The sequence below is a fragment of the Typopeltis vanoorti genome, chromosome 12 (assembly GCF_054136105.1).
Source record: "Typopeltis vanoorti isolate ZY-2024b chromosome 12, IOZ_Tvanoo_1.0, whole genome shotgun sequence".
NCBI lineage: Eukaryota > Metazoa > Arthropoda > Arachnida > Uropygi > Thelyphonidae > Typopeltis > Typopeltis vanoorti.
In genome coordinates this window covers 60,065,047-60,085,532 of record NC_143560.1, presented here as the reverse complement: position 1 = coordinate 60,085,532, position 20,486 = coordinate 60,065,047, and the positions used below count along the sequence as shown (strand labels likewise).

Below are 20,486 nucleotides of genomic sequence, written 5' to 3'. Positions count from 1 at the left end.
AAGATAGATATTCTACATGTCTGAAATAGTTACTTTTGAAAGATTGCTAAATGAAACAAGCACTGATAACACACTGGTAGAAAACATTCAAGAGGAATGCAATCAGGAGTACATATCAACACTTAAGGTACAAAAGTCATCAGAAACTGGAAATATGGAAAGGCAGCTGGAATAGATGAAATATCACTAGAAATGCTCAAATATGGAAATATAAAACTGTTATAGTGGTTGCACATGCATCCACTATAACATAAGGCCTGGTCAGAGGATCAAATTCTAGGTGACTGAAGTACAGCTCTAATAGTACCCATCTATAAAAAGGAAAATAATAGTGAATATGAAAATTACATAGTGTTTTTGGCCAGATTTATGCAAACATTCTTAAGAAAAATTGTGAAGAAGCTTGGAGACGAAGCAGCAGGATCTACCAAATAGAGGTGGTCAGAATCAGATTTTCACTTCAAGGAGAGAAATCATTGAAGAATCTTAATTTAAGTTTTGTAGATCTGAAAAAGCAGTATGTCATGTTGTCAAGAGAAAAGTTACTCAAAACATTACAATTATATGGTGTAAATGGAACATTATATTGAACAATACATAAGTCCATATTTAAGTTGTAAGTCAGCAGTTAGAATTGGTGGAAAAACAGAAATCTGGCCTAATGTTAAATCAGGTGTGACATAAGGGTGTACATTATCTCCACTGTTATTCATTATCTACTTGGATCACATTATGAAGGAAAGTAATATTCAGCATGATATAAGAATTGGAGATTAATTTCAGCTCTTTGCATTAGCAGTTGATGTTACACTTGGAAATAAATCCAGTACTACTCCAACATTTATTCCAAAACTAAATCAAATAACTGCTGTAATAAATTTCCATTAAAATCAAGAATAAAAAGACAGAGAAAAAATAGGCAGGAAAATATGAGCTGCATCCTGAATGGAGATAGAATAAGTAAAACATCTCAGCTATTTAGGAACAATTTTTAGTGAAGGTGATAAATTACAGGAATAGATAATAGAATTAGCAAAACTAGTATGGTAGGTAGTCAACTGAATAAATTTATACGGAATAAGAGAAAAATTAGTTAAAAATACTAAAATAACTGTATAAGTGATGATGTTCAAATCAGTTTTAATTTATTAACGAACACTGAGTTAGAAATAAAAACATATGATCACAGATATGAGAGTTCTAAGAAAGATTTGGGAAGTGATATAAATTAAAGATACCAAGAAATTATATACTTGGTTTCATCCTTTATCCTTGGTTTAATCCTTGTAAGCATAAATTTAAATATAACATCAGAACCTACATCTAAAAATGGAATAATGAATGTAATAGAGAAAATGAAAAGTGGAAAGGCTTCAGGCAATGATAATATAGCAATAGAAATAATTTAAGACAATTAAAGAAACTGCTGCTGCTGAACTGTAACTGATTTTTAACAATGCTAGAGACTGAAAAGATACCTAAACAGTGATAAAAAGCAATGATGCAAAAATGGTTTGCAGGTACTGAGATTTTCTGTAGAATATTGATAAACAGGATTAAAAATGAAGTAGAGAGAATATGTAGGCATGAACAAGCTGGTTTTAGAACAGGTGAGAGTACTGTGCATCACATTTTTACTTTAAGGAACATCATTGAACAAAGCATAGAATTTAGAAGCCCATTATACCTAAATTTTATAGATTTGCTAAAGCATTTGACAGTATTGACAGAGAAACATTACGATTAATTATTAAAAGTTAGGGAATTCCCGACAAATATGTGAGAATAATGAAAGAAATGTTTAAGGGAAGTAAAAGTTGTTTTTCCTTTTTCTTTTAAGATTTTCTTATATGAGGGTGGTCTGAAAAGTTCTTGGCCTCGACAACAGATGGCAACACTATCGGCAAGATTTTTTTTTCCTAAGTTGGTACATCTGTCATAAACATCCATGTAAAATTGCAAGTCATTCTATCAAGTAGTTTGTTTCATACAGCTGCGAGAAGCAAAAGTGTTGTCTGTATCCCTTGAAATGGATAAATTTGAGTATCGTGCGGTTATAAAATTCTTTGTAAAAGAAGGTTTAATGCCAAAAGAAATTCATTCAAAGTTCATAAATGTTTATGGGCACTCTTCTCCTTCGTTTTCGACAATAACAAATGGGCTGCCGAGTTTAAACATGGCCGTACCAGCCTTGAAGATGATCCACATGAAGGACATCCAACAAATGTAATAACACCAGAAATCATTGATCAAATGCACGATATGGTATGGTATTGGTTATAAAATACTTATGACGGATATACCAACTTAGGAAAAAAAAAAATCTTGCCAATAGTGTTGCCAACTATTGTCGAGGCCGAGAACTTTTCAGACCACCCTTTTCCACACTTTTCAGATCCATGTGAAGGACATCCAAAAAATGTAATAACACCAGAACTCATTGATCAAGTGCACGATATGATATGGTATTGATTATAAAATACTTATGACAGATGTACCAACTTAGGAAAAAAAAATCTTCTTGATAGTGTTGCCATCTATTGTTGAGGCCGAGAACTTTTCAGATCACCCTCATATAAGAAAATCTTAAAAGAAAAAGGAAAAACAACTTTTACTTCCCTTACACATTTCTTTCATTTCATCGTGCGGTTATAAAATTCTTTGTAAAAGAAAGTTTAATGCCAAAAGAAATTCATTCGAAGTTCATAAATGTATATGGGCGCCCTTCTCCTTCATTTTCGACATTAAGAAATGGGCTGCCGAGTTTAAACATGGCTGTACCAGCCTTGAAGATGATCCACCTAAAGGACGTCCAAAAAATGTAATAACATCAGAAATCATTGATCAAGTGCACAATATGGTATTGGATGACTGGCACGTCAAAGTGCATGAAATTGCTGAGACTATAGACATTTCAAAAGAATGTGTAGGATATATTTTGCACGAAGAATTGCAAATGAAAAAACTTTGCACAGGATGGGTTCAGTGCTTGCTCACAGCAGATCAAAAATGCACTCGCATGAAAATCACTGAACAGTGCCTGGAGTGTTTTAACAAGAATAAAACTGATTTTGTGCATCGATTTATTGCTATGGATGAGACTTGGATTACACCATTACACACCAGAATCCAAACAGCAGTCAAAACAGTGGACAGAAGCCAATTGTTCAATTCCAAAGAAGACAAAGTCAGTTCCATCAGTAGGAAAGGTCATGGCATCAGTGTTTTGGGATGCTAAAGGCATTTTGTTTATTAATTATCTTGAAAAGTTGAAAACAATGACCAGGGAATATTATTGCAATCTTTTAACCAGACTAGACGAAAAATTTCATGAGAAAAGACCCGGTTTGCAGAAGAAAAAAAATCATCTTTCATCAGGACAATGCACCTGCCCATAAAGGTGTTTTTGCAATGGGAAAATTAAGAGATCTGCACTATGAATTGTTGGAACATCCACCCTATTCTCCAGATTTGGCTCCCTCTGACTTTTATCTCTTCCCAAAACTAAAATTCTTCCTCACTGGTCAGCGTTTTTCTTCGAATAAAGAGGTGATTGCAGCTGTAGAGGGGTATTTTGTAGATCTTACTGAGAACCACTACAGGGATGAGATAATGGCACTCCAGCATCGCTGGAATAAATGTATTAGTCTTAAGGGAGATGTTGAAAAATAAAAATAATTTAGAAATTATAAATTTGTTTTTTCATTGTTAGGCCGAAAACTTTTTAGACTATCCTCGTGTGTATACACACACACACACACACACACACACACACACACACACACATATAGTAAAACCCCGTTTTTATGTTCCCGCAATTTATGTTTTCCTGCCATTTACGTCATTTTCTGTTGGTCCCATCTGAAGGTCTATTCTTATGATATTATTATTATTATGGGCGACTCCAGGGAGTCCTTAGACTCATCGAGGGAGGCCCTAAATATCATGTCCACACAACTATACGACATTCTCACAGTATCTATCATACCTTGCCTTGAACTCACTCACCATCATAGCATCCACAACAGACTCTGGCAGCTTATTCCACTCATTTACCACTCTAAAAGTAAAGAACCCAGCTCTAACACCCCTGTTAACCACACTCTTGCCCAGCTTCCATAGGTGTCCCCTAGTTCTCCCACCACCAGAGGGAGGCCCTAAACATCATGTCCACACAACTATACTACATTCTCACAGTATCTATCATACCTTGCCTTGAACTCACTCACCATCATAGCACCCACAACATACTCTGACAGCTTATTCCACTCATTTACTACTCTAAAAGTAAAGAACCCAGCTCTAACACCCCTGCTAACCACACTCTTGCCCAGCTTCCATAGGTGTCCCCTAGTTCTCCCACCAACAGTCCTGATCTCAAAAATATCCTATAGAAACCCTTTAGCAATTTGAATGTCTCAATCATATCTCCCCTCTTCTGCCTATCAACCAATTTCTGCAACCCACAAATCTTGAACCTGTTCTCATATGGTTCATTCCATAGACCCGCTATCATCTTAGTCACTTGCCTCTGGATCCTCTCCACCTCTTCCCCATCAAGAAGGAACCTAGGTGACCAAACCTGGGCACAGTAGTCGAGATGAGGTCTTATCAAGACTCGGTACAGAGGTACAATAACTTGCTTGTCTCTGCTCGTCAAAGTATTTTTCAACAACCAAGTGAGTTGATGAGCTGATTTAGCTACTTTTGTAATGTGCCCCCTAAACTTCATCTCCCTATCCACCAACACTCCCAAGTCCCTGGCCTCATCAATCTCCTGGAGTACAGTTCCACCAATTTGGTATGCTGCTGCTAATCTTTTCACCCTAAAATGCATAACCTTACATTTTGTCACATTAAATTGACATCCATTCTCCTTAGCCCAGAACTTCAATCTATCCAAGTCATCCTGCAAAATTTTGATATCTTCTGCATTCACTATCGCCCTACCCAACTTTGCATCATCAGCGAACAAATGAACTGTTCCTCTTAGATCCTTCCCTATATCGTTAATGAACAGATTAAACAGCAGTGGTCCAAGAACAGAACCCTGCTGCACACCACTAGTCACAGGCTGTCTTTTGGGAGTGTTGGTGGATAGGGAGATGAAGTTTAGGGGTCACATTACAAAAGTAGCTAAATCAGCTCATCAACTCACTTGGTTGTTGAAAAATACTTTGACGAGCAGAGACAAGCAAGTTATTGTACCTCTGTACTGAGTCTTGATAAGACCTCATCTCTACTACTGTGCCCAGAACCCTGCAGCACATGCCTGTGACTAGTGGTGTGCTACGGAACCTTGCAGCACACCACTAGTCACAGGCTGTCTTTTGGACTCTACTCCTGAATAAACTACTCTTTGATATCTCTCCATCAACCACCCACCTATCCATCTCACCAACCCTGTATCCATTCCCATATGTTGTAGTTTACGGATTAGAATTCCATGTGGTATCTTGTCAAATGCCTTTGCCAGGTCCAGCAGTATCACTGTAAACTCATTACCCTTATCCAGTTCAGTCGTCACCTTGTTATAAAACTTGAGCAAGTTACTGAGGCATGATCTACCCTTCAGAAAGCCATGCTGTTCCCCATACAGTATCTCATTTTTCATCAATCCATTCCTGTATTTTTCCCTTGACTATTTTCTCCAAGACCTTGACAACGACTCCTGATATGCTAATCAGTCAATAATTTGCAACCGTAGTCTTGGAGCCTCCTTTATGCAGTGAAACTATTTTCCCCTCTTTCCACACCTTCGGGACTAAACCAGACCCGAGACTCAGATTAAACAACATGGTCAAGGGCACTGATAATTTCTTAGCTGCTTCACGCAAGACCCGTGCCGGTATACCATCCAATCCCACAGATGTATTCACATTAAGGTTCTGTAATAGACTATTCGCCTCCACTTCATTCATCACAATTCCCGTATAAACTAATGGTTCCTTCATTTTTTTCAATGTCACCACCTGGATGATATACTTTTGCAAAGTGCTCGCTCAGTAACTCCACTATATCGACTGATTCAGTGACCTCCTTACCATTGTCATTCCTTAAAATCATTTTGCTGTGTACAGTTTTTTTCTTGCTTGCAGCATATTGAAGGAACTGTTTGGGATTCTCTTTAGCTTGCACAGCTAGTTTCCTTTCATAATCCACTTTTGCTTTTTTTACCACACTCGTTACCCTTCTGGCCTGCACTTTATACCATTCATGTGCCTGCAGGTCACCCCTTTCTTTAAATTCCCTCCACAGTTGTTTCTTTTTTTGCAGCTCAAGCTTAATGGTGTTATTCATCCATTTAACCACTACTTGTTTTACTATTCGTACCCTAGGTATACAATCAGCCATAACTTTCTGTAAATGCTCCTTGACCACTTCCCATGCCCTATCGACATCCAGCCCTTGCAGTTGTACATGCCATGGCACTGATCCAAGCAATCTCCTAAGCTTGTCATACTTGCCAGCACGGTAATTCCACACATACCCTGTCTTAATCAGAAATTCCACACCTTTAGCCACCTCCCAGGTTAAGACCTTATGATCACTCTCACCAATAGGTGGCAACATGGTCATATTCATTACAGTCAAATTTTGAGATGCAATTACCAGATGAAGCACTCTCACACCCCTGGTATTTTCAATTACATGTTGTCGCAGATAGTTATCCTTTAATAATTGAATAAAATCCATTTCCTTCCTCACATGTGTCCTCTCCTCCTTCCAATCAATGTTACCATAGTTGAAATCCCTCATAATAATTACCCTCCTTCCACTCATTTCATCAATTTGTTTATGCATACTATCTTCACCATCTATTCCATCACCTGGTCTATAGCAGCACCCAACTGTATATTTTATTCTGCCAGTCTCAATCTCACACCAAATAGCCTCAAATGAGCTCTTTTCACTATCCTGCAATACAACTTCAATTCTCCTTGGCTGCTGTTCATCAGCTATCATCAATAACACCCCTCCCCCCATTTTATTCTCTCTGTCCCACCTAAACACACTATAATCTACACATTCTATCCCACTAACTATATCATCTTCCGTCAGCCATGTTTCACTAATGCAAAAATTCTTCCTTCTGTTTGCTAATACTCCTGGCATTAGTATACATGAAATGCAGTGATCCCTTTGTCCCACCCCTATCCCCATTTTTTGTCCTTAGTACTGGCTCGGGTATATTATATACATTCTTACACTCAACTGTCTCACTGATGTCCGCATATCCACTTATATTGTTTTCCACTTATATTGCAAATATTGTTTTCCCACCATTAACAACTTGATGTGGATGTTATTCCCGTGATTTGCGTTTTTTTCTTGGGTGGCAACACTCATTTTTTAATCCATTTCCTCTCATTCAAATCGATTTCTGCAGAAATCTGTGCATTTCTGTTTCCAGATGGCATTGCTTTCGGCTGTAGTTTTGTTTCTGCCATGACTGTGACTTGCACCCTTGCAGCAGTGATGTAGTAATGAGTGATACCATGATTTTTAAATCATAGTACAAATTGATACCGTGAAGTTTTCATATCAGTAATTTTAAACTGTCAGTAGCTCTTGGCACCCGTAATGTGTTGTGATGAGATTTCACATTCAGAGTGCTGTATTGAAATCATGAACAAGGATCATACACAAATTGTGAAATCACATCCACACTTCTACCAAGTAACAGTTGTTACTCGTGAATATTAGATATCAGTGAATAAACCACAGTTCATGAAATATCGCTTCATTAGCTTGCAGTGTTGGTGTTCATAGTCACAATTCAGAAGCACGTGGTATATTGCAGAATTTCTGCTACGTAATTTAGCATGTGATAGTTGCTTTCAAGTTGCGGTGGTGGATGATCAATGTTAGTAACATGGAGAAAAAGGCAGAAAATATATTTTGCTAGAAGAAAAGATGGCAGTTCTGCAACGTTTAGATTGGCATGCCGGAATGTGTATAAATATCAAAAGATCTTGGACTCTTCGTCTCCACTTTGAACACAATAGTAAAACAAAAACAGGTCAAGCATTGAACTCAATGTAAAGCAATCTGGCGCTATGTCAAAAAAACGAATATTATCCGGACATCGACATATGATGAATTGGATAAACTTGTCGTGGAGTAGTTTGTTTCTATGAGAGCGTCGGGTATTCCAGTCAATGGTACTATACTCTGAGTGAAAGCACTTGCTGCGAAGTTGGGGTTCAATGGTTTTACTGCATCAAATGGATGGATTGATCGTTTCAACACCCGTCACAATGTTGTGTATAATCAAGTGTATGGAGAAAGTAATAGTGTTGCAGGAAAAACTGTAAACCAGTGGGAACATGAACTAAAGACTATTATTCAGGACTATGAACTGAAAAATATTTTCAATGTTGATGAAATTGGGCTCTTCTATAAAATTCTGCTAAGTAAAACATTGTGTTTTAAAAGAGAAAAGTGTCATGGTGGAAAACTCAGCAAGTAGAGGGTAACTGTTTTGTTCATGGTCAATGCTGATGGGTCAGAAAAATTACCTCCACTGGTAATTGGTAAATTTAAAAAGCCAAGGTGTTTTAAGAACGTGAAAAATCTGCCTACTAAGTATGATTCCAACAGCACAGCATGGTTGACCAGCAGCATCATCACATCACTATGCATGCGCTGGATGCTAAAATGTGGGCAAATCATTGCAAAATACTACTACTACTGCTAGACAAATGTCCTGCACATCCTGAAGCTCTGTAGCTCAGAAACATTAGATTAGTGTTAATTGTACAAGTGCCCTTCAGCCATTAAATCTGGGCATCATCCATGCATTTAAATGGAAATATAGAAAGATGCTTGTTGAAAAATCTGTGTTTATGCATGATAATGGTATGGACCCAAAACAAATGACCATACCAAAGCATGGTTGCATGTTACTCATGAAACCATATCCAACTGTTTCTGGAAGGCAGGAGTTATGTTTGTGGAAGAACAACTACAGGAGGAAAAAGAAGATATGCCAGAGTCCAACAACTGGTATGTGATGGATGAGTCTTTCTCATTTCAAGACTATGTTGATGTGATCACGTCAATGGTACCAAGTGTAGAAGACATCCTTTTCAACCACTTTGGTGAAGAAGAAGACTGTGATCAAGAACCTACCGTTTCTACTAGTAAAGAAGCAATGGAAGCTATCTCTGTTTGAGGCGGTATATTGCAAGTTCATCAGGAGACGATAGGGCATTTAATGCCTTATACACTGTGGAGAGGCAGGTGGAACTTATATGAGTGCAGATAAAGTAAAAACAATCAACAATTAAAGATTTTTTTAATTAGATAAATATAAGTAATTGTAAATTAATTTATTTCAGTTATTAAATTTTGTAATCTAGTATGTTGAGTCACATACCAGCAGTAAGTCATCTTTTAGCCTTTTTTGAATGTTTTTTACATTTCCTGCTATTTACACTTTTTTCCACCAGTCCCCTGGAAAGTGTAAAAAAGGGATTTTACTGTATATATATTAAAAGCAGTGAAAGATATTGTTTTATGATCATTAAAGCAGTGTTTAAATTTGCAATTTTCTATACTGCATATTCCTTTTTAGCCTGCCAGTCTTGTCCTACACAGTTCTCATTATTATGGGTAGTTATAAGTTTGATATTAGCAGGCATTTCCATGTTATGCAAAGAACAGGGAATCACAGTTATTGTAAGTAGAAATATTAAATCATGCTTTCTATTCATTGAAAAAATTAAGCTTCTTCCTAGTGAAATTTTATATAAGAAACATTATTTCAAAAAGAATAATTATATTTACCATAGTTCATCATTATATATTTAAGGTTATTTATAATAATTTAGATCAGTGTTTCTCAAAGTATGGTCTGTGGCCTAGTACCAGTTCTTTGGAAAAAAAGACTCATCCTTTAAAAATATAAAAATTAAATAAGCACATGAGTTCTCAATAGCAAAAATCAAGCTGAAAATGATATTTTTTTTTTATTAAATGAAAGTGACAGAAATATGTATTGTTTATTGCTATTTATGGTTACTTACATGGTTTGCACATGTAGAAAAAATATAGAATTTTATTTAAAAACTCCAATTTATTTCATCCAGTGTAACATAGACATCGTCGGGAAGACAGACTGGCAACTACGTTCTACTATGAGTCAGGTAGCATGTACTACTAGCTTGTATCTCGGTTGTAGCTGAGTTGACAGAATTACACTATTCGAGTTCAAAGGACCAATTGTAAAAGTTTGTGTAGATTTAAAAAAAAAAAAAAAATGCATGAACAGATAATACTTCCCAAAACTTCGAGATTTCCATACAGTCAGATAAGTAATGGTTTGGATGATTTCATAGCATTTCATATATTTTATGGAAAAGATTATCAAATTTGAAGATGCTGGAATGAAGAATCTTTGGGTGGTTCTAAAGAACTCTGTGCTCAGTGTCTATAGCATGAGAAGCAAATCCAGTTTGTTGGATTCCAAAATGCAATACAGTCTTGATGATTTTGGATTCTAATTAAAGCAGAGTGGCCACTTTTTTCCAGAGTAGCAAAGATGACATGAGCAGAGCATTTGAAAGAATTGTAAGAGAGGATGCGGGCTAGTTTGAAGGAAGTGTAAGACTAAATTTGCAAGAATCCGTCCTGTTTGTTCAAAGGTTCTTTTAAGGTAGGATACTGAAACTCTTTTCACATCAAATTGTAGTCTGGTCGATAGATAATAATTATTCATAATTTTCTGAATGGTAGTTTCATTGTATTCATTAGAAATCTGATTGCCTTTAATTTATAAATGATCTGCTCTTCTGATTAATTTTTGTTAAATGAATCAGAAGAGCAGATCATATACACTTCAGGTATAAGGTTTTTGATAATATCTATCCTCTGTAATGAATAGTGTAAGGGTGAGGATGAATAAACGTATCCGCCAGATAAGGTCGTTTTTTGATAAACTGAAATTTTAATATGATCTGTAGGATTTTGAATTGTTAAAGTGTCCAAAAAAAAGGGTAGATAGTTGCTGGATTTTCTTTCAACAGTGAATTGATAAAATAATAAAAGCATCTAGAAAATTAACTTTTTCTCAACCTCATATATGGCTTTGTTTCATTGATATCTTCTCAGTTCAGTCACACTAGGAGTCAGAATTATTTAATTTCCTGGAAAAAATGTAAACTCTTTGTACTCCCATATCAAGTTCATTACTGAATGTGAATCCTCACACTATCATTCATTGCAGAAGATACATATTATTAATAGTCTTGTTCATACAGCTCACACAATCTCTGCTGTTCTGATTCTCTTTTGTTCAATGAATTAATTAAAATTAAAAGCAATTTGATGTCTAATGGATACAACCAAACTACCATCCCAAAAATTATCAATAACTAACCACATCCATTGACCAGACTACAATTAGATGTTAAAAGAATTTCATATTCTTTGGAAATTTAACTGTACACATCCTTCAAGTCAGCTTGGAAACTGTATTCTTTCTTACCATCTACAAAGGATACAATACCACCTCTCTTCTTACCAGGTGTCTATCAAATACCCTGCTCATGTGATCTTTACTACTTTGGACAGACTGGCCACTCTGCTTGATAAAAATCCAAGAACATAAAGACTATATTGCAGTTTTGGAATCTGACAAAATGGCTTTGTTTCTCATGTTTATTTTTCATTCCAGCAGCTCAAGATTTTTTTTTTTTAAATCTGCACAAACTTTTACAATTGGTCCTTTGAACTTGAATAGTGCAACTCTGTCGACTCAGCTGCAACTGAGACACGAGCTAGTAAGTACATGCTATGTGACTCATTCTTATGATTTATGTTTTGAATGTAGTTACCATTCTGTCTTCCTGATGATGTCTACATTATATTGGAGTTTTTGAATAAAATTCTATGCTATAGAAAGTTTTCAGTATTGAGACCACATGATTTTAGATAAATAATGAGTTTAATGAAATATACAAATCTAACACTACAAATTTTGTAAGTCATCAGACTTACATCATCAAGGGTACAAGCACAAGTTATACACACACACAAGAAAAAAAAAACTACAAACATTTAATTATACACATTAGGTGTTATCAGAACTTCACAATTGGTACATACAAATAAGTAATGAGTTACTTATTTGTATGTACTAGTTGTGAAGTTCTGATAACATCTATTGTATGTAATGAATTGTTTCTAGTCTTTTTTTTTTTTTTGTGCATAACTTTTGCTAGTACCCCTGATGACGTAAGTCAGGTGACTTATGAAACTTGTTTGGTTATATTTTCTTATTGTATTAAACTCGTTATTTATCTGCAAATATCACCTCAATACTGGAAGCTTTCTATAGAACTGCTAAACTACAGAAACTTACGTATTCAGGTCAAATTTTATACTGTTTTACATGTGTAAGGCTTATTATCATCATCATCAAATTTCTGCCATGTACCCTCAAGGGGTGTACAGGATATGATAATGCTACATGAAAAATTTACATCATTACTAACTTCCTATCTACAATTTTCCTCCAAATCACTGTTACTTGTCGAGACTCCTACATTATCTAATCTTATATTTCTATTGTCTAAGGCACTTTTTACCGTATCAATCCACCCATATCTTGGTCTTCCTCTGGGTTGTTTTCCTGCCAACTTGGCAGAGAACACTTGTTTTGCTAATCTTTCCTTGCCCATTCTGTTTAAATGACCATACCACCTGAGATTAGCTCTGATAATGCATTCTTGGATGCTGACAATGTCAAGTTCTTTCCTAATATCCTCGTTTTTAATATGATATTGCCATTGATGCCATCTGTTCATGCCCCTAATCTTTCTCAGGACTATCATATCTGCAGTTTCTAGTTTTTGGTGAAGTGTTTTACTTCTAACCCAGCTCTCAGATCCATAAGTTAAAACTGGTTTGAACACTGTCTTGTATACAGCTAATTTAGTGTTCCGACTAATTTCTGTCTTATTCCATATGAATTTATTCAGCTGACTTCCTACCATACCTGCTTTGTTGATTCTGTTGTCTATTTCCATATTTAATTTACCATCTTCACTAAAAATCATGCCTAAGTAGCTGAAATGTTTTACTTGTTCTGTAGGTTCTCCATTCACAATGCAGTTGACATTTTCATTGCTTCTGCCTATTTTCATTGTCTTTGTCTTGTTATTGCTGACTTTCATACCATATCTCTTACAACAGTTATTAATTTTAGTGAGGGAATCTTGCAGACTTGTAGAGTATTTATTTAGAAGTATAACATCGTCCGCATAAAGCAAAGAGCTGACATTAACATCTCCAATTTTGATATCATGTTTAATACCACTTTCCTTCATAATGTGATCCATATAGATAATGAATAACAGAGGGGATAATGTACATCCTTGTCTCACACCAGATTTAACATTAAACCATCTTCCTGTACTTCCTTCAATTCTAACTGCTGACTTACAACTCAATATTGTTATATTGAGTTGTATATGATATATTGTTTGACACCATATAACTGTAGCGTATTGAATAGCTTCTCTCTTGCAACCCATGATATCTCAACTATTTGTAGTAAAGTGAACATCTGATCCTGACAGCCTCTATTTGGCCTGAATCCAGATTGTTCTTCACCAAGCTTTTCTTCCACAATTCTTCTCAAGTATACTTGCATAAATCTTACCAGGAACACTCAGTAGGGAAATACTTCTGTAATTCTCACATTCAGTTTTATTTCCCTTTTTATATATGGGTACTATGAGAGCTCTACTCCAATCATCAGGAATTCGTCGCTCTGTCCAGGCCTTCTGAACTATGCAGTGCAGCCACTGTAGGACTTTTATACCTCCATACTTCAGGATTTCTGGTCGAATATAATCTATTCCTGCTGCTTTTCCACATTTCAAGCCTCTGATTGCTTTTTCTACTTCAAGTATGCCTATTGAGTGGTTTTTACCACTTAGCTATCACTACTTCTTTCATTTAGCAATTTTTCAAAGTAATTACTCCATACTTCAAGGATATCTTTTTCTTCAGTTTTGATATCACGTTTATCATCTCTAATTCCTTTTACAACACTCTTTTCTCCATTTCTGAGCTTCTTCAACAACCTCCAGAATATCTTGCCACATACTTGATATTTATTTTCTATGTTCTTACAAAAGTCTTCCAATGACTTTTGTTTAGCTAGTTTTGCGTAGTGTTTAGCTTTCTTACATTTGTCTCTGTATTCTCTAAAAGCACGAGCTGACTTATTTGCAGGAACTTTTGATATGCTTTCTTCTTTTCCTTCACTGCTGCTTTAACTTCCTATGTCCACCATAGAGATCTGATTTTTCTATCCTTGCAGACTACCTCACCACATGTCTCTATGGCTGAATCAATCAGGTTTTCTTCAAGGCTTGCGACTGAATCTCCAAAGTTTGGTTCCTGTTCTCAAACTCTTTCATTTTTCCTTCAATAATCTTTGTGTATTTTAGTCTACAGTTCACATCTGAGAGCTGCTCAACTTTTATTCGCTTTAAAACATTCTTACATGTTATTCTTTTCAATACGAAATTCAATTTTATCCTGCTCTAGACTAAATAGTGATCACTTCCAATTTCAAATCCTCTGTACACTCTGGTGTCCTGCACCAGGGAGAAAACATCACTATCGACAATAACATAGTCAATGAGACTTTTCTTATTTCTTGCCTCTTCTCTCCATATGAATTTGTGCACATTTTTATGTTGGAACATGTGTTAGTAATAACCAGTCCATGTCCTGAGCAGAAATCCAACAGGTATTTGCCATTATTATTAGCTTTGCTCTTTTCTCCAAATTTTCCCAAAATATTTTGTATGTCTGACAATCATTTCCTAATCTGTTATTTAGATTCCTAACAAGGACCAATTTTCCTTTTTCATTGTGTCAGTTGCTTTCTCTAAAACCTCAAAAAATTTCTCCACTTCTATCTTAATAGAACCTTCTGTGGGACCATAGGTACAAATAAGTCTCATTGTCCAGTTCCCCATTCTGATATTTGCCCACATCACTCTACTCGAGACTGCCTGCCATTCAAGAAGATTAGCCTTGTATTTTGTGTTGAATACTATGGCTACTCCTTCTTTTCCTTTATTGTCATTGCCTGAATATAACATTTTGTATTTATTGCTCAGAAAGATCTCACCAGTTTTTGCATTTTTTGTTTGAGTCACCCCTATTATGTCGATGTGGTACTTATCTAATTCCTCAGCTAGCTCCATTTCTTTGCCATTCATGCTTCTTATGTTGATAGTGCTGATCTTTAACTCTGGTGATGTTGAGTTGGTCTGTGTTTTCAGATTTGTTTCAGTAGCTGATTTTTCACTGTTTGCCCTGGTTCCCTGGCAAAAACAACAGAGGCCTTGTTTAACCAGGCGATGTCCCACCTGGCATGAAATTCTGTCATGTTTTACCATCATTTTGTATTTTGTTCTAAGCTATGAAGAATACAATTTGGTCGGCTAAATCGCAAATTACCAGCCCATCCTCGTTTGTTCAGTATCTTGGTAGATACCAAACTGGGTGCACCACGAGAAGGTGAGGATTGGACATTAGGTCAGAAGTCCTGGTCGGTTCTCCACATTGCTTTAAAGGCTATGTCGAGGTCTCCTCTCAGTTATACAGCTTTGACCCTTAAGTTTGATAACATGATCATACGTATAATGTGTGTGTGTGTGTGTGTGTATTTATATATATATATACACACCCACACACCCACACACACATGTATTTAATCCAGGCAACAGGCTTGGATTGAATAATTAAAATTATCACATATTTTTTTACTGGAATTGCAAATGTACTTATTTCAATAAATTACATACACACACATATATAGATATATGTAATGAACCTTAAAAAATGATACTTAAAAAAAACTAGTCCCAAGTTATGCATGGTTTAGATAAGGATTAAGAAGTAATCAGACAGTCATGGAAAAGAAGAAACCATATTAGAACTTCCTAGCAAGAAAGTTTGCATGTACTCTGAGAGAATACAGAGAAAAGAGTAAGAAAACAAAGATAAAAGAAAGACTTCAGTAAGAATATAGAAGATAAATATCAATAAGGAGGCTATTGGAAAAGTTTATCCAAGGGAAGGGTAAAGAGAAAATTCGAGAGCAATACCAAATAGATTGCATATCTAATTATAAGAACAGGCTAGGTGGTAATTTATTATGTCTATACATGAATGCCAGAAGCAGCAGAAACAAAGGAGTTGAGTTCCTTGCTTTATTGAATATCATGTGGACTAAGATTTTTGGCATTAGTGAAACCTGGCTATCAGAATCAGGTATGGTAAGTGGGATGAGTGTAATGGGCATACTATTTTTAGGAATGATAGAAAAGATAGGAGAGGAGGAGGCGTACTACTAATGGTATCAGATGACTTAAGTCCAGTTAGGATAGGAACAAAGAAAACGATGATAACAATGCTCCATGTAGCAGTGAGTTTGAGTCTATCTGGTGAAGGTTCTTCTTCTTTGAGTGCCATCTCCTATTGGAGGTCGGCGACCACCTTTGCAAATTTTGAGCGATTCTCAGCCACTCTGAGCAGTCTCTCAGAGTTCATGCCAGTCCACTGTCTGATGTCTGCCAGCCAAGATTTTCTTCATCTTCCTTGTCCTCTTCTTACATTTATCTTCCTTTTTATAATCAATTGAAGTATCTTATATTTTTCATTATGAAGTAGGTCACAAAGATATGCAGCTATCCTTCTTTTTATGGTATCTAAAAGTTCACACGATTTCCCCATTTGTTCCAGTACTTCCTGATTGGTCGTTTTTGCTGTTCATGGGATTTTTAACATTCATCTGTATAACCACATCTCAAAGGCTTCAAGTCTTTTTATTGATGTTGTCTTCAAGGTCCAAGTTTCTGCACCGTACAGCAGTACAGACCATACATAGCATTTAACCATGTATATTCTAAGCTCTAAATTTAAACTGCAGTTACACAGTGTTGATTTCATCAAGAGAAAATTTTTTCTTTCCATTTCAATTCTAACTTTTATTTCCATTTCTGGATTGCAATCTTCATTTAACCAGCATCCGAGATATTTAAACTTTGCCACTCTTTCTATTTCTTTTCCATTTAAAGAAAGTACTGAATTAAGAATTGGTTTATTGCTTATGACCATGAATTTAGTTTTGGTGATATTTATTTTTAATCCAATTTTTGCACTCTCTTCATTCACTAGTTCCTGAAGATTTTGAAGATCCTGAATATTGTCAGCCAGGAGAGCTGTGTCATCAGCATATCAGATGTTACTGATGATTTTACCACTTACATTAATCCCTTCTTTTCATACCTTTCAAGACTTTTTGAAATATGGCTTCTGAGTATATGTTAAAAAGAAGAGATGACAGCACACATCCTTGCCTTACTCCTCGTTTGATGTTAATGGAGTCTGTAATAATGTTATCAACTTGAACAGATGCCTTTTGGTTCCAATTTAAGTTTTCAATGATTCTGTCTTTACCATCTAATCCAATTCTTTTTAATAGTGCAATCATTTTAGCATGTTGGACTTTGTCAAATGCTTTCTTGAAGTCGATGAAGCAAATGAATATTTCATTGTTTTGGTCAATACATTTTTAGAATAAGAGCTGAGAACGGAAAAGAGCCTCTCTTGTTCCCAAACCGTTTCTAAAGTCAAATTGGGTATCACTGATGGTGTCTTCACATTTTCTGTATATTCTTTTTTGAATTATTTTCAGAAACATTTTGAGAACGTGACTCATTAGGTTGATCATTCTATAGTCATTGAAAGTTTTCGCAATTGCTTTTTTAGGAAGCATGATGAAGGTCGACTGTAACCAGTCTTGAGGGATTATGCCTGTATCGTAGATCTTATTAAATAGCTTTACTAATATATTAATGTTGTCACCTTCTAATAACTTTACTATTTCTGCTGGTATTCTATCTGGGCCTAAGGCTTTATCGTTTTTAGCTGAGTTTAGTGCACATTCTACCTCTGATCTTAGAATGCACGGACTTTCCATATGTTCATAAGTATTTTTGGATCTGTAAAGAGTTCTATATATTTCACCCATTCTTGTATTTTGTCATCCTTTCCGGATATTATTTCTCCCTTTTTATTTCGAAGGATATACAGAATTGTTTTTTCTTAAATATACCTGAAGTCTCTTTCAGCTTTTTGTGTAGATTAAAATTGTCTTGCTTTTCCTGTAGAATTTCTATATCTTTACATGTTTTATTCATCCAGATTTCTTATGCTTCTTTGATCTTGCATTTAATAATTTTCTGAACCTCTTTATATTTTGTTGGACTATGATTTTTATATGATCTGCATTCATTCATGAGAGAAAGAAGTTCCAACAGTTATCCAATCTTTCTTTTTTACTGCTCTATTAGGACACAAGGTATTGGTACATTTCTCTATGAAGAGAGAGTTTAATTTGTCCCATGATTCATCAACCCTCATGATGTCATCATTCTTGATAAGTGCTAGCTCTTGATTCAGATCTCGACTCAATTTGTTTCTTATCTCTGTGTTTTTTAATTTTCCTAAATCAAACCTTTTTTGTTGATGTTTCCTAAGTATAGCTTTCAGTCTGAGTTTTAATTCTGCCACCAGTAGGTTATGATCAGAAGCAATATCTGCACTAGGATAGGTTTTTGTACTCTTTATTAGAACTTTGAAATTGTTGATTAATTAGCAAGTAATTAGTTTGGTTTCTGACTATATTCCTATTATTATCCTGTGGTGATCGCCAAGTATACAGCCTTTGGGATGGTAGCTTAAACCATCTGTTTGTGATTATTAGCTCCTCTTCCTGGCAGAATTGAATAAGAAGGTCGCCTCTTCTTTCTTGTTTCCAGTCTATGTTCTCCAACTACATCTCCACTTCTGCTTTCCCAACTTTTGCATTGAAAACACCCATGACGATGTTAATATCATACTTTTTTGTGTTTTTCATTAGTTCTTTTAATTGATCATAAAATTCTTCGATTTTGGTATCTCTTGTCTGCAGTAGGGGCATAGACCTGTATGAGATTAATGTCTAGTGGTTGACCTTTCAGTTTTCATAACATCATCCTATCTGAGTAGGGAATGAAGCTCAACATTGACTTATTAACATCTTTGTTTAATATTATTCCAACTCCGTTTTGGTGGTTGTTTTCACTAATTCCAGAGTGAGACATTGTCATGTCATTAACTTGAGTTTTGCCTGATCCTGGCCACCTAACTTCACTCATTCCTAAAATCCCAATTTCAAGTCTTTTCATTTCTTGGATAGCATTTCTTAGCTTACCTGCTTCATACAGGGTTCTGACATTCCAGATTCCTGTTTTCATGAACACACCATTTTAAGCCCAGAGATTCTTCACATCCCTGTCCCATTTAAGGGATGTTGGGAACTCGGGGCCATTTGTGTAGATTTGCTCGCCATGGTGGTTAGTCTAGAGAGAGAATTGAGCAGTAGTTTCTCTATTTGCTTTCTGTTCCACAGTATTACAGATGTACACAATAAACTGTACTGCCATCTGCAATTTTCTAATCACAAGCTTTACCGTCATCATAAGACTTCAACCTTGTGTCAGTATTGACAAAGCTGCTTCCATTTGTCAGAGGATTGAATCCTTTAATTTTCCTTGTAACCCTAGGTAGGGGCACTAACCAAGTACTGACAGCTGGAGCCAGCTGAGCCCAGGTTGTTTACAGAGGTCTGCTCCTCTGAAGATTCTTCTGCACATTTCACTGTTGGGATACGAATCCTCTTCCGCTGATTTGTCCATTAACAGAATGAAATATATGGACGGGTGTTCCTACAGACCTGACAGCTCAATTGCAGGGGACAAAGAAATGTATCGACAATTTAGCTCTATGGGTACAAATGAGTGATCATAATGGTGACTTTAATTTTCCAAAAATTGATTGAGTAGAAGAGGAATCTCATGATAAGAAAGAAGAGGAATTTATTGAATTGTTGTGAGACAACTTTCTGAAGCAACATGTGAAAGAAGGAACTCGAGGTCAAAGAGTGTTGGATTTGCTCATAGCATAGAAAGGGTCTCTGTTAAGAATATGACTATTTTACCACCAATTGGTGACAGGATCATGCTGTGCTTTCTTGGGAAGTATCTAATTGTATTGATGCTCCAATTAAAACAGGTTACATGCTTAACTACAAAGCTGGAAATTATGATCATCTTAGGGGAGTGCTGTCTTTGGTCCCCATGGTATCAGTTATTGAATGAGAAAAATGTCAGCAATGCATGGGAATCTTTGAATAAAATTCTTAAATGAGGTGGTATCTGAATATAATTCTAGTGTTCGGTTGGTGACAGTGATCATGCTGTGCTTTCTTTGGATGTGCAACCTTATTAAGCAAGAGATCCACAAGAAGAAAATGATGTGGAAAGAATATCATGAGAATAAGAATGAGAGGAGTTATGAAATATATAAAGGTCAGGCCAGTAACGAGTATTGTGCAGAAAGCCAAATCA

General features: G+C 35.8%; 1 protein-coding gene across 2 annotated transcripts in view; it reads left to right on the top strand.

Moving 5' to 3' along the window:
- The window catches only part of Tmtc4 (Transmembrane O-mannosyltransferase targeting cadherins 4), a 390,299-nt gene that overhangs the window by 79,812 nt on the left and 290,001 nt on the right, over nucleotides 1-20,486 (top strand). For both annotated transcript variants that reach the window (XM_090402208.1, XM_090402207.1), the window contains exon 5: nucleotides 9,581-9,684. In XM_090402208.1, coding sequence (XP_090258334.1) covers nucleotides 9,581-9,684 — 104 coding nt within the window. The remainder of the gene's footprint in view (nucleotides 1-9,580; nucleotides 9,685-20,486) is intronic.